We start from the raw sequence: 14258 nt of genomic DNA, 5'->3' as shown, positions 1-14258 counted from the left end.
TGCCATAAAGAAAAACAAGGAGATATTGGAAAAAAAGTAATGTGTATTTAAGTATACATAAAATCATGTTCAAACTGTAAAAGTGAGCAATTAACTATACAGTAGTGTCTACAGATTAACCAGTGATAACACCAAAATGTGGGTATGTAAAAGGCTTAAAAACACAACCGCAGACGAGTAAACATAGCAAAAAGAATTATATGAATTAAAAAACGGAGAAGCTGTCTCGCACAATACCAGTGCGAGACAACGGAGGGAAACTAATCAAAGCAAATCTATACTTGGTTCGTGCACCACGGAAAGAAAGGAACACAAAGCAGGCACTGCCCAATGAGAAGGAAGCAAAGAAGAGAGACAATGATGCCAACAAATGGTAAGCTATGGCCGGGTTCATAGCTCATTTTTTGACATGTGAATTCTCCGGCAGTATCTGCCTAAACAATAAAAAATAAAAAATAAAAAAAAAGGGCCCATTACTTACTATTTGTTTGTTTTCTTGTCCCCCTTATTTCTTTGCTTTCCATTGGTTCATGCGTGTGACTTCCTGTTGGTTTCCTGTCTCCCTTTGTATTTTCTCTGTAGCGTGTACAAGTACCTCTTCCTTTTGGGGTGTCCATCCATTGCTTTTGTTGCTGTAGCTACTTTCTTTGCAAGCAAGAACTTGAATACTGCATGTTTTTTTCCCATAGCACTGCATTTATTAGGGGTGGGTGGAATTTACATAGTCATGTTACGCAAAGCTCTGCAAAACGGTAAAAAATCTCTGCGAGCACGCAAAAGTTCCGTGAAAACACAGAATTGCTTGCTCCACCTGTTCGCAATGCTTTTTTCCTGTTCGCGAACACGGTTTGCATGCTCTGGGAGAAATCTCATACATGCATTTTGAAAACCCGAACACGCAAAAAATTCAGCGAAGCCGCGCATTGTGGAATTTTTGGCAATTCCGCGTTCTCCGCGGAACTTGAAATTACCCAAATTCCACGAGCAGAACGGAATTTACCGACCAGGCCTAGGATTTACGCTATAATACTTTAGGTTTCGCCTACACATCGCTTGTATATCTATTGTTTTTAATAAAAAATGTAAACGGGCTTATATCACTTCTCTTTCCAGGCTTTTCATTGGTTATTGTGCATGCCACTTACTTTTCCTCCATTTCTATTGACTGTAGCACATTTTCCAGCATTTACTGCTTGTTCCTAGTCCGCTTCTCTTATCAGTTTCCCGTAGCCTAAATAATGTTAACATCCGCTTTGGTGAAACTATTTTTTCACATAAAGTTTTGCCTCATTCGGCTTTTTCATCTTACAGCACATTTATATAGGGCACTATATCACCCGGAGATTAAGTGATATGCCAGAGATCACAAGATGTTGGCCGTGGAGACTTAACTGGGATCCCCAGGTCTCGAGTAAGCAGCTCTGGCCCTGTGCCACACTGTCTCCACTCTGGTGATACTTGTGAGGGAGCCCTTTCCTTTGTCCCAGACGGTGATTTCTAAACAGCTTATAATGCATGACAAAGGCGTAACTTCTATCTGTGCTTATTCGTACTTTATGATTTCTGCCAGTTTTACAGACCTTTTCGTGCGAGCCCAACAGTATTTTTTTCTTTCAGCCGTCCATGCTGGAATCAAGCCTGTTTTTCACGTGTTTATGTTAGCAGGGAGACCCGGCATGGTTAAGCTGGGTATGTTACATCTCCCTCCTCACAGCATCCAGCTGCCAGGAGGTCAGACATTTTCATGAAAGGTTCTCTGGTGTTTGCAGACATCCTATGATCCTGCATGGGGTTGGTTATGAGACAATGGTCACTGAAAGTATTGGTCATATGCTCAGAAATAGTGCCTGATGATGAGGGCAGCTGCAGTTTTCTGCGATAGGAAGAGTGAACTCCCAGTTGGTGCTGGACGGCTTTTTAAAGTCCTTCAGAAAACCTATTCTTTTGCTGAGAGGTCACTGGTAACAGTATGGTTTTGTAACTCAAATGATAGTAAATGATTAGGCCGGGGTTCCAGATTTCCAGTAATGTTTTGGTGGGGTCCCTGGATTCTAACGATTCAGTGGAGGTCCACAGGTTCTAGCAGGGATTAAGTGGGGTTCCACAGAAGTAAAACTGCTAAGAACCACTAAGTAGAAAAAATCTGTGACATCTATAATTCATAAAGAGTCTGGTTACGCTTTATAATTTTCAATTTATTGACTGAAGGAAGAACTGGGGTGATAGCACTAGGCGTCAACATAAATCCCTCAGAACCCTCCAAGTACCCAGCAATGCTTTGCATACAGTCATAGTCTGCACATGTTCAACTACACACAGGCTCATTTGTGAATCACTGGAGAGAGAGAGAGAGAGAGATCTGTAGTTGTGAGGAATTGAAAATGTGCATCACAATTCTCGCTGAGACTACTTAGGCAGAGGAGGACTAACCAGATCTATGACAAGACAGTCAAGCAACCCCACAGAGACATCACAAGACAAGCATTTACAATGCAATGGTCTCGGCATTATTAAAGGCAGAGCTATTGGCATTGCTCATAATTTTTTTTTAAATCATAAATAAATGGCATGGTCATTTACATTGCCAATATCTTAATCGTTAAATAAATGGCATTGTCATTTGCCCCCCCCCCCCCCTTCACCCCTTTCAGAGGGCCCTATTTCCACTCTGCACTTTCAAGTCCTCGAAGCTCGAATTGGCAAATAGAGTTTTCGGGTCACCCAGGAGATTTCTTGAACCCCGCCAGACACTTTCAAAGAAACTGAAACAAATCAGCGCTCAGAGAGACACAGACCCCTATGAAAAGGAGCTCAGTGCAGCCATGGAAACGCGCGAAGCGCTGTACTTCGTATAGTGGATTACACCGGCCGACAGCCCCTTGAAGCCCGTCCGTGTGGTGCAGGAAGGCGTCGCCGGAGGCCGCCGGCAACTGCAGAGGCGCCTGCACCTCGTTTGCACCCGCTGACTTTGCCCGCACCAGAGGTCTCTTTCTTTCTTTCCTGTACATTGCCCTTTCAAAAACCTTTTCTTTGCGATTTCCTGAAATTCAGGGAGTTTTAATTTTCGATGCACTTTGTGGAAATCGGTATATATTGTAAGATATATTTAAAATCTGTTGAGTTGAACTTTCAGTCGCAAACGTGTACATTAAAGTTAAGGCAAATTAACGACCTTTGTTTATTCCTCACATCTCACAGATGGGACAAAGAGCACTTGTAACAGCAGGGCTGTTGCTCAGATTGCCCGAATGTTAGCAGTCACCATATTAGAAAGCAGGGCCATTACTCACAGAGTTGTACCGACACAGATATTACTAAATTACAGCGCAGACACTAATGCTATGCTTTCACTCTATAGTTTGAGAATCGCTTCAAGTTAACGGCCACTTTATGCTTGAATTAAAAATTTTACATTTATAAAACATTCACCATTGCAACCGTTTCTTTTACTAGGGGCGGTTTTACACAACAAAGCTTTTAGCTGTGCCATTCATTTTATTATTTGTGTAGAAGAATAAATTACCACCTAACCAAATACTAAAAAAAAAAAAAAAAAAAAAAAAAAAAAAATCGAATAAAGCAGCAATGTTACAATGACACCGATACACTTTATAAAACAAATGTTAAAAAGGGGTGAAGGCAAAATAAATAACAGGTATCTAATGTTAATATTTTAAAAAGGGCACACTTTGAACAGGATTGCAACTGAAGACAAGCAGCAGGAGCAAAAGGGGGGAGGGGGAGCAACAGAAATTGCCCCCAGAAAACCACAGCGGCCGCACCGGAAGTCAGGCAAGGTCGACGGGGGCGGGGCCGCGTCCGGTCCGGAAGAGGAGGCAGGCGGAGTCAATGCGTCTCGCGCCCCGAGGCTCCTGTGAACGGTGGAGCGCCCCGGGGCCGCGCCAGCAGGAGGTTGCGCGCCGCGTGCTGAGAGCAGAGTCCCCCGAGATTGGCCAGGTAAGTTCAAAAGGGCTGGGGGGGCTTGGTGCACTCGTGTGTGTGTGTGTGTGTGTGTGTATGTATGTGTGCGACGGCGGGGGAGAGGGGGCCTTGGTGCACGTGTATGTGTGTAGGGTGTGTGTCTATGTATGTGTGTGCGTGCATGGGCGCGTGTGTGTCTGTGTGTATGCGCATGCGTGTGTGGTGTTTCGAGCTTCCCAGGAGACAGCGCCTGGCCACAGATCGCGTTCGCGTGCCAGTTTCAAATTGCCATGCGCTTGGCCAGGATTGTCTCCTGGGAAGCAGACACGGCAGCAATAGGTTCTCGGCGGAGACGCGCTTCCGCGCGGCTAGCCGAGACCTAAAAAACAAATCCTGTATGCCTGTGTGTAGGTTGCTTTGAGTTGCAGTACTGTTTAGCACTATGCACACACAGCCTTGCTCAAAACTTCTGAGCACTGTAGGAATTGCTTATTGGTACACATTCACAGGAACTTTTTTCAATGTCTGAAAACGCAATGTTTTCAGATAAGGTCAGTCATAGCAAATAGAAATTCACTTGGCCTGTAGGGCTAGCTATGGTTTAGATGCACAACATGGAGCCCTGCCTCGAAGAGTCAAAGAAAACGACAGGATATCGGTGCCTGGAAAAAAATAGATCACCATCACACTGTTTTAGTATAAATGAGCGTATGGCCCATCTGTACCAAATGTTGAGGTCTTCTAAGCTTAACCACTTTCTCACCAGAAAATGATGTAATTACAAATATGCATTCACAAACAATAGGGTAAGCCACCCCATAGGAACACCGACCGTAGGATGGTATTACCTGCAAAGTTTTATCGCATCCGCCCACATATTCTTTATTTATAAACACGTTTGGGACGGTATTTTGTCCAGTCATTTCCATCAATATTTCCTGAATGGTCGTTCCATCCTCTGAAAGAAAATGAAATACTGTAAGCTATACTACAATGAAATCAAAAACCAAGCTATCATGCAACAAAACATGCTGAAGATACACAATTTACCAATACTGCACATCATCCCTCCTCTGCTCTAAGTAGACCAACAACATCGAGAAGCAGCACTATTTCTTCACCACGAAAACAAGGACCATCTTCACCACGGACATAAATTGTCATCTACACAAAGCTAGATTCATCTCCACATCACATTAAAAAAAATTAAAAAACAACAACCCACACGCAAAAATGGCTAGAATATAGCACACTCCTACAAAACAGTAGAACATGCTGTACGAAGTTCACTTCCGTGAAAAACACGAAAAGGAGCTCTTATTCCATGAACGAAGGAAGATCTCTTTATCTGCGTGCAATTAGGAAGGGCAGAAAAACACGGTAGGTTCTAAGGAACTGAAGGGGCAAAGGTTCAGACAGCATTGCGTAATGGAGATGGGGATCCTAATCAAAGTCTTATACGGCAGAGCGTATTTGGCAGATGGCCAGACTAACATTTTCGAATGGGTGTACAGAAAAAAACGCTTTATAAATACATCCATTTTTCTTGGAGGTCTGATTTTTCACAGCAGGAATAACACGCAAGTCGCATGTCAAATATTTTCTATTTGACAGAAGAAATACAAAAAAACATGTATAAGGCAACAGCTGCAGCTAACTTTGTAACCGGTGAAAATTTAAAATTGGTGTAGGACTTTTCTAAGTGACTTCATTCTGTAAAGAAACACAAGACGGTTTCCACAATTTGCTTATGTGCTACTAAAGGTTGCATTACTACAAGGTCACTTCAATTACTTTAAACTCGATATACCATCCCACAAGCATCCACTTCACCAGGAGACAGTCTAAACGTGGCAACTCATTCATACACTTATCCAAGCAGACCTGAACTTATGCCCAAATGTATTCTCCAAATCTACATCTAAAGTATTATACAATACATGGGCACAGATTCTTCAGACTACTTAAGTCAACTCACTCGCATCTCCTCCCTATACTCATTTCCAAGGCTCCAGAGGTTGAGCTAGCTGCAAGCCTATGTGCTGGTAAGATCAAACCGGGTATATTTCCTTATCCCAGGAGAGAGGAGTCATAACGTACACAATGACAAGCCTGAACAAACAATCCTCAGTAAGAAGGCCTTGTAACTCTCCTAGTTATGTTCAAGATCTCTCATCCACTGATGACCTACTCACATTATAACCTAAAGTATTCTTAGCTCACCTGGAGAAAAGGAAGTAAGTAGATGGATCAAAGATGCCCTGAACAAGGGCAGGACAAAAGGGATGGAAGGATTACTTAAAAAGGTTTCTCACATCCCCATCAACAGACCTCAGCTTGCCTCATCTATTTCTGCAGCTCAAAGTGCTCACGTACCAGACACATGAGGATTCATTTTAATTGTTCTTAGTAGAAGCTACAAACTTGTTCTGCATCTACAAACATGAAATGGCAACAACCCTGCAGAGCGCACCTATTCTCATCACGTTTTGAGATAAAGTTCAAGCCAATTTCCAACATTTGTTGAGCATCTCTTTCCATTATAGCCATCCATGGTGTAACCCACTATACCAGACAGGTTTTTTTATTGTTTTTTTTTAATTCTAAACACAGCATCAAACTTCGGGACATAACCTGAAACCTCTATGCCTCAAACGCTCCCGCAAAAGCAAAGCGACTACAACCTACTTCTTTTAATCAGATGGCTACCCCTTAGTTGCATTGCACTGGTCCTCAAGACACGTGTATAGTGGGCATGGGTAACTAATGGCACCAGACGCAATCCTCTGCTGTTTTCCAACGGTCCAGGCAAACACTGGGGGAAAATGCCTGGCACTCAAAGTTGCCAAAACCCCAGCTGAGAATGGTTGACACCACCTGCCTCGACCGACTCTGCGCCCTTTTTCTGACAATAGCCAAAGTCCTACCTAATCTTTTCTGTATACAAGCAATCATTGTTTGCCCCGCAACCATTATTTATTTCTACAAAGAGTGTACTAAAATTAAACACCTAGTGCTGCTTGAGAGACTGTCAAGGCCACGCCACCTAACTAACTTGCACAGGCCATGATCCCACTCAATCTCCACAAAGCACCCATTTCCTACACCAATCTTTTAAAAACATACTGTGCCTGTATTATGACCTCTACTTCGCATAGTGCTCAGAGACAGCCAAAAGCAGAGCATAGTGGTAAACAAAAAAACAAACCAAAAAAAAAAAACACAAAGAAATGCGCGCTGTACTCAGTAACAATGGAAGAAACACTTTTACACTTTCAAAAAGCGGCACTAAATCAACACACAGGGTATTGAAATAATGTCAGGTGAGTAATACAATACTAAGTTGCAGATGAGTAATGTAGTGATAACAAATATGTTATGGGCGCACAATATTGAACACACTATGTTATGGGCGCACAATATTGAACACACTAAGGGTTTTGGTATTTTCATCAATCACGATGAAACGTTTCATCGTCACACACCACAACATCCATGTATGCATATAAACTCTACTACCCATACCAGGTCCATGATAAACAATCCAAACCAGTTATTTCCTAGAATTGCACACATGCATAAATCTCTTCTGAGGCAGAACGCAAGTAGCGCACATGGTTCACACGAAAATATCTTACCGCACTGATCAAGTTCCAAGGCATTATACTCCACGCAGAGTGAATTAAAGAATTCCTTAACCTGTGGAAGATACAAAAAGGTTCATTATACGTGAGCGTGGTAAATCTTAGACAATTATAAACATTGTTTAATAAAACTGATCACCTCAATTTTAGATTTGCCAAGCAAGGTCATGCCCTCACTAATGGTATCTAAAAGTCAACACTTGATCCCTAAAAAATATTTTGGTTTGCAAGGTTAAGGAATTTTTTTCGCTAAAACTGGGCAGCATCTGTTCCAAGACAGGTGTCTTTATTTGAATTATTACAACAAGCACTTACGAAGTCAATCGGTCTTTCCTGTAGTAACCAGCTCTGCCAATTCTTATTTGCAATGGTGTTACGAAAAAAAAATTGAATAAAAAATAAATAAAAAAAACACAGACACGGAGGACATTTAAAAACGATTTTTTTTTTTTTTTTTTAGAAACTTGCTAAGATTGCCACCCGTGTTAACATGATCATAGACAAGTGGATTTCTTGGAATTCATGGGGAAAACCATTTCAAGATAGCTGTGCATGCATGGGAGGATTTTTCTCCCACAAAAAGCTTTCTAAGCAGGCATCAGGTGGGAGCGCATCCAGGAGTATTCCTTATTTATCTTGAACAGCACCTTCCGGCGAAGCTCTTTACAGTAATGTATATTAACTTTTCAACCCTTTTTAAAAAAAAAACGAATTATTAATGACGTTTTTCAGAAGAAAACAAAGATGGCTGCTGGTGCATCAGCACGCCGGCATCCTACGGAGTTCGTTGCACCCTCCAGGGAGGGAAAGGTTTCATGGATGTGCGGAATGTCATAGAAGGTTTGTGGAAAGTGGAACTACCCAAAATAGTTCAGGAGGCGGATAAATTATTCTAACGTTACCCCTGTAATATTTTGAAAAGTCACATTTTCTGTTAAAGGTGATAGAGCCATGTGCAAATTCAAGTTAAGAAATAAAGTTCACTCAAGGATGCAGCATAAACTGAGTAGCCCAGTAGATGTAAGCAGCTGCAGAGTCTCACAAATACAATTATAATCCCAGGTGAGGGAATAAGAGATAAAAGGAAAACAAATGGAGCGTGAATGTGACAAGTGTTGGTGTGTGGGTAGGGGGAGCGGGACAAGGGAGAGTGAGATTTGTAGCCTATACTACAGACCCCTCCACGCAGATCAACAAGAGTGCTACATTGACAGACTAACAAATGTATGTAAACCAGTATGTGGGGGTTAAAGGCAAACATCTTCCACACACTAATAACAGGAGCTTTCCATCTTAGTGCACACAAAGTGCCACTTTATATATAGCACTACAGACCCATTACCGACCCTCCCCCAATCGCCAATCTTCCGTTCCTTTATTCTAATGCGGACCTAAAGGCTATGCAAAAGCATGGAAATAGGAGGCAGAGCCGTCCCATCTCTTTAGCATCGGTTCAGAGCTCTGTTGCAGCGCAACAGGAGTGGTGCCGATGTGTCTTTTTAGGACTTGTAAACTGAGTTTAAACAAGGCAGTCAAAGGAAGCCATAACCAGCACAGGTTTCTTATTACCTAGTCTTTTCCCTGCATCCTCCAGCTCCCTGTTGTGTGCAGCATGACGTGCTATCTACACGTGTCAAACAACCAGGAAACATGTAGGCAGAAGAGCCAGGCTCCTTTAAAAACACACAACCCGCAAAAAGGCGACCAACAGGGCAAACCCTAGGGCTTGTTTAGGCTGGTTTAGGCTTGCTCCTTATCTTTTATTGTTGAAGCTGTGCTCTTCAAGATTCAGGTAAAAAGCATTAATTGGAATTTTTAGATTTTGTTTACCTTTCATTAATACTGCTGATACAACGAATAATAAATGAGAATGGAATTATGCAATTCAGTTACATTTAGCGCTTTATTTATGAATTTGTCAACAATAAAAAAAGTGTCAGAATATTCCACTGCATTGGACTTTTCTTACTGTATATTTTAAATACATTGCTGAATGATATGGTCTCCCACTAACATAATTTGTTTGGCTGGGACACCAGTAGAGCTCTGCAGGGGTTTGGTGACTCATGATGATGAAACTTATTTCACAGGGATCTGCGAAATATTTTCCCTATTTCACAGGTCCAGTGAAATAAGTTTTTATATCAATGTGTTGTATTTCTATCTAGGACCCCAACTCGATATTCCTAATTCATGCCCTTATGTGGTTATAACTAATAATATCCTTATAAAGGCATAAGAATCATATCCATATTCAGTAATAGCCCATGCAGTCCAAAACACAGCACGGCTACTCCCATAGACTCATAGAAAGCACAACGCGTTCTTTAAACAAACCAAGCCACCAGCAGCCCGGTAAAACCCCCTGCTCTTGTTTTGATTTGCACAAGAACTCCTAGAGTCCAGAAAGAACTGTTAGTTCTTGGTGACGTCTTATGTCCACCCTTACGTCAAACCCGGCACCTTTCAGGTATAAATATACTAACTTTGCCTTAAGCAAACACACAGTGATTGGGAGCAGAGCAACGTTCTACTTGCCCGAGAGCCCAGCTGTTGCGGAGAGCCGAAGGAAACCGCCCCTCCCTTTGACGCACTGAGAGAGACGCTGTCTTTCTCCAGCCGATAAAATCCAGCTCCGGTGTTCCCAAGTTACCCTCGCAGGTTGCTGGGAGATCGAGTCCTGAGAAGCGAGATACAAGACCTCCTTCATTCTATAACCAAGGTAGGGAGCTGATTAAAACCGTAGAGAGAATTCTTGATTCCAATACTTGGCAAAAATTAACTTAAAACTGCAACGTACTTACTCCTTCCCACGTATTAGGCTTAGGTCAGGTACACTGGGGTAGGCGCATCTTAGAGGCACCAGTTGAGTTAGTTAGTCAATGTTTTTATGTATGTATATATTTTATCCATTTTAAATTATCATATGGCTAAGAAACCATATCCATGCTTTTACAGTATTATTTCATAATACTACTTTTACTGTATGCACTTTACTTTATGATAAGTATTGCAATAGTGGCGATTCATTTCTCTTGCATGAGAAAGAAGACTGCTCAATAAAATAACACCTTTTTATTGAAAATGCCAGTCTATTTCTCTGCACTCTGGTGGAACTAAGCATGCAAAATTGACTGAGTGAAATAGTTGTCTATTGTTTTCACACGACTCTAGAGATACACTCTATATTCTGAGGGAGCAAAGTTGTCATGTTTATGCGGTTGTCAGAAACTAATCCCTTCCTGTCTAAATCAGGCCAGGTAACTCTTTCCTGAACATTTGAGAAAGTTTAGTGACCTCTGAGCTAGCTGGCAAAACTAATTAAGTCTAACATAGTCAGTAGAGACCTAGATGACCTCAGTCCTACGTCTACACTGCTGTTTATGTTATTCCAATGCGCAGAGCCTATTGGGAATATAGGAACTACACTACATGGCGCCCAATGTTTGGTAAGGCGATAATGTAATGCAAGACACTAGAGTAACTCAGTCGTGCTTTTCAGACAGACCCCTTTCTGCTGTAAAAAAACTCTAGACGTCTGGAGTGGGAGGAAGGTTAATATCCGCCGGAACTTAGAGGATTAGAATCCTATGTATTAGTTCTTGGTTTAGTCAACGTTGAAGGATACAGTGTTCCAAAATATTGTGCACCTAATCTTTGTTTCCTTGAAACTTGATCTGCAACAAAGAAACTTTCCTTCAGTAAAATGGCGGAAAGTGAATACGAAAGAGATAAAGAAGCATTAGCAGCTCAACTCCTAGCGGATGACAACCATCCAAGAAAATGACCCGAGTTCTATACTCATTCCGGTCAACATAAGAAGAACTATAACTCTTAAACTTATAGAAAATGGACTATCACCAAGAGGTGGTACGGTCATATTCGTGATAGAGGCACATGCATTTCGGCAGACAGAGGTATTCTATTCATGGATACATTTTCCAGCAGCACACGCTGTGACAAAAGATTTCCACTATTACAAAATAGCGGAACCTACGGCTGAATACACTCCTTCCGAAGACGTTGAAATCCCACTAACTTACCAAGAGCACCTGCTCTGGTTTAAAGGCACCCTAAAACATCAAAATCACATCACCAGGCACAGTCCACTAGGTAGACCAGGAGCCACGTGGCCGGTTCTAGCCAGCTATACACCACATCCAGCCATTGACAAAATGTCAGACTGGGGAACTTTTAGCTCAGCTAAAACTATTAATTAAAAATATAGACAATTGGTCCAATATGTCATGCGGACTTCAACAGTCCAACCAGCGATTAACATTCCACAACTGACCACTCATCAGGGGAACACAAACAAAATCACAGAACATACAATCATGTCTGGGTAAAACACCCATAAAACGAGAACAAATTCCATTCTGGTTAGCTCAGAAAATAACTCAAATAGAGGCAGTATTTCCCAATACTACACCTCATGAGAAACACAGAATTCTGACTATCTGCCTCCCAATGGGGATCACACCACATGTGGAGGACTGTGACACTTGGGGTACGGTCTTTGCTTCCATTTACACAAAAAACATGGTGTCCCGTCTATGGCGGTTATACCAGATGTACTAAGACAGATTCAAAACGAATATGGTCCAGAACCTGCTTTAACTCTGGGTATGAAATTACTGAAAGACTTCAAGCAGGACTTGGCTATATTATTAGCCAACATAAAAGGAGAAGCAGCATGTGTGGCAATCCGCCAGAAATTGAAGGAGACATATAACAGACCAACCATTTGAACTTGGAAGGTCTCCTCAACGGAGAAATAGATCCCCTGGTCAAGGAGGCAAGTCGCCCCAAAGGGAACCCTCTGAGAAAAGATACAACCTTAGAGATAGGGATAAACTGAGAAAACCTGATAGATAAAGATATTGATACACGTCCCTCTATCTTTTCAGACTTCCTCACAGAAATCGGAAAGAAGGACGGTCAGAACACAAGGAAGAGCACGTCTAGTCCAAAGACAAAGAACCTGCTCATCAAAATAAAAAAATCCACAAAAAAAAAAAATCACAATTTCCCAGGAAAAAGGTAGCAAGTCTAAACGTTATGCCGAGAATCCTGAGGACACAACTGAAAAACAGAGAGTGGGCCCAGACTGTGCTAGACAGCGCAGCAGAAGTGACCATAGCTCGCAAGATCCTGATGAATCTTCTGGAGACAGTGGACACGAATGAATACATTCAGGTGGAAACAGTAGACACAAGTTAGTGTGCCCCATAAACTATATGTTATAACATTACGTATAGAGTGAGATAAAACTAGGAAAATAAAAGGTCTCTTTTGGGAGAAACTTTCTAAAGGCTATGACATCCTGTTAGCTGAAAAAGACAAGCCACCAAAGTTTGTCAGGGAGTGCCCTCATGGCGAAGAAATAATTATGCCTGCCTTCTCAAATCACATTCCAATTCATAAAAAAATACACATTTGCAAGAAAATGGGCAGTGGCCCAAGCCCCTGCATTATATAAAAATCATGTAGGATGGGATGAGGACTCACCTCCTCACAAAATCCAGTAAAAAAAAAAAAAAAAAAAAAAAAAAAAAGCCCACTGCACAAAGTCAGCACCCAGTTATACAAGAAGCAAAAAAGCAAGTCCGGGAGATCTTAGATCAACTTGAATATCAGGGGGTGATTGAAACATGCACCTCACAAATGAACAATCCTTTCTTTCCGGTCTCCAAGCCAGACGATTCATATCGTCTAGTTTTGGACTACAGACACCTAAACTCCTGCTGCAAGACATTTGCAGTACAAAACACACAGTGCAGCACTAATGAATAACATCGTGCGCAAAAAATATAAAACTACATTAGATATCTCTAATAGATTCTTTTGTCAAAACATTGCACCTGAAAGCAGGTATTTGACCGCTTTCTCAATAATGGGGTCACAGCAACACTTCTGTCGACTCCCACAGGGATTCAAGAATAGCTCAGGATTATTCTCAGCAAGGGTAACAGAGTAACTACAAATATATGATGATGAGGCATTATCATATGTCGATGACATCTATCTTACAGACTATGACCTGGAGACTCACTTGAAAAGAGTGAACACCATAATACTTTGGTTCGCATCTGAGGGTTACAAATTCAACTTTAAAAAGTCAAGAATTGCCCATCTTACAGTCCTATTTTTAGGATAGGAATCATCAAGTGAAGGCAAATTGCCCATCTTACAGTCCTATTTTTAGGATATGAATTATCAAGTGAAGGCAAAAGCCTGGCAGACAATTTCTTAGAGAAATGTGCAGTACTCCAAGCATCAAAAATGCTGAAAAATTTACAATCAATACTAGGCTTCCTGAATGTCGGTAGAAAATACATTCTAAATTATGCAGAGGGTTAAACCTCTATGAATTAATAAAACCTGATTTCAAACCAATACATTGGACTCACACACAGAAATCTTAAGATCGTTACAAACAGACATGTAAGCTAAAACAAAATTGCAAACTCGCAAAAACATACGCAACCTAGTAATCCGAGTCATCCCAGGAAGATGCGAATTCACATACCTGACCTCTAATGAGGGAGAAACTGTACCTATAGCTTATAAATCACATTTATACACTCAAGCTGAAATGAAATTTAGCTCTACAGAAAAAATTGACAGCGGTTCAAACTGCTGTAGCAAAAGAAAGAGCCCCCGCACAAGGTAAACGAATAATAATCGTTA

The 14258-nt window shown here is 41.5% G+C and overlaps 1 protein-coding gene across 1 annotated transcript in view; it reads right to left on the bottom strand.

Annotated features, from left to right (window-relative positions):
• Window positions 1–14258, bottom strand: part of LOC144783415 (thioredoxin reductase 3-like) — a 152918-nt gene that overhangs the window by 123317 nt on the left and 15343 nt on the right. The window contains exons 2-3 of the mRNA XM_078662403.1: window positions 7560–7620; window positions 4770–4879 (exon numbers count right to left, since the gene is read on the bottom strand). Of these exons, the coding sequence (XP_078518529.1) occupies window positions 4770–4879; window positions 7560–7620 (171 nt within the window). The remainder of the gene's footprint in view (window positions 1–4769; window positions 4880–7559; window positions 7621–14258) is intronic.

Source organism: Lissotriton helveticus, chromosome 9 (genome assembly GCF_964261635.1).
Source record: "Lissotriton helveticus chromosome 9, aLisHel1.1, whole genome shotgun sequence".
Taxonomy (NCBI): domain Eukaryota; kingdom Metazoa; phylum Chordata; class Amphibia; order Caudata; family Salamandridae; genus Lissotriton; species Lissotriton helveticus.
Note: the sequence above shows the minus strand (reverse complement) of the source record. Positions and strands in the feature narration are given on the sequence as shown.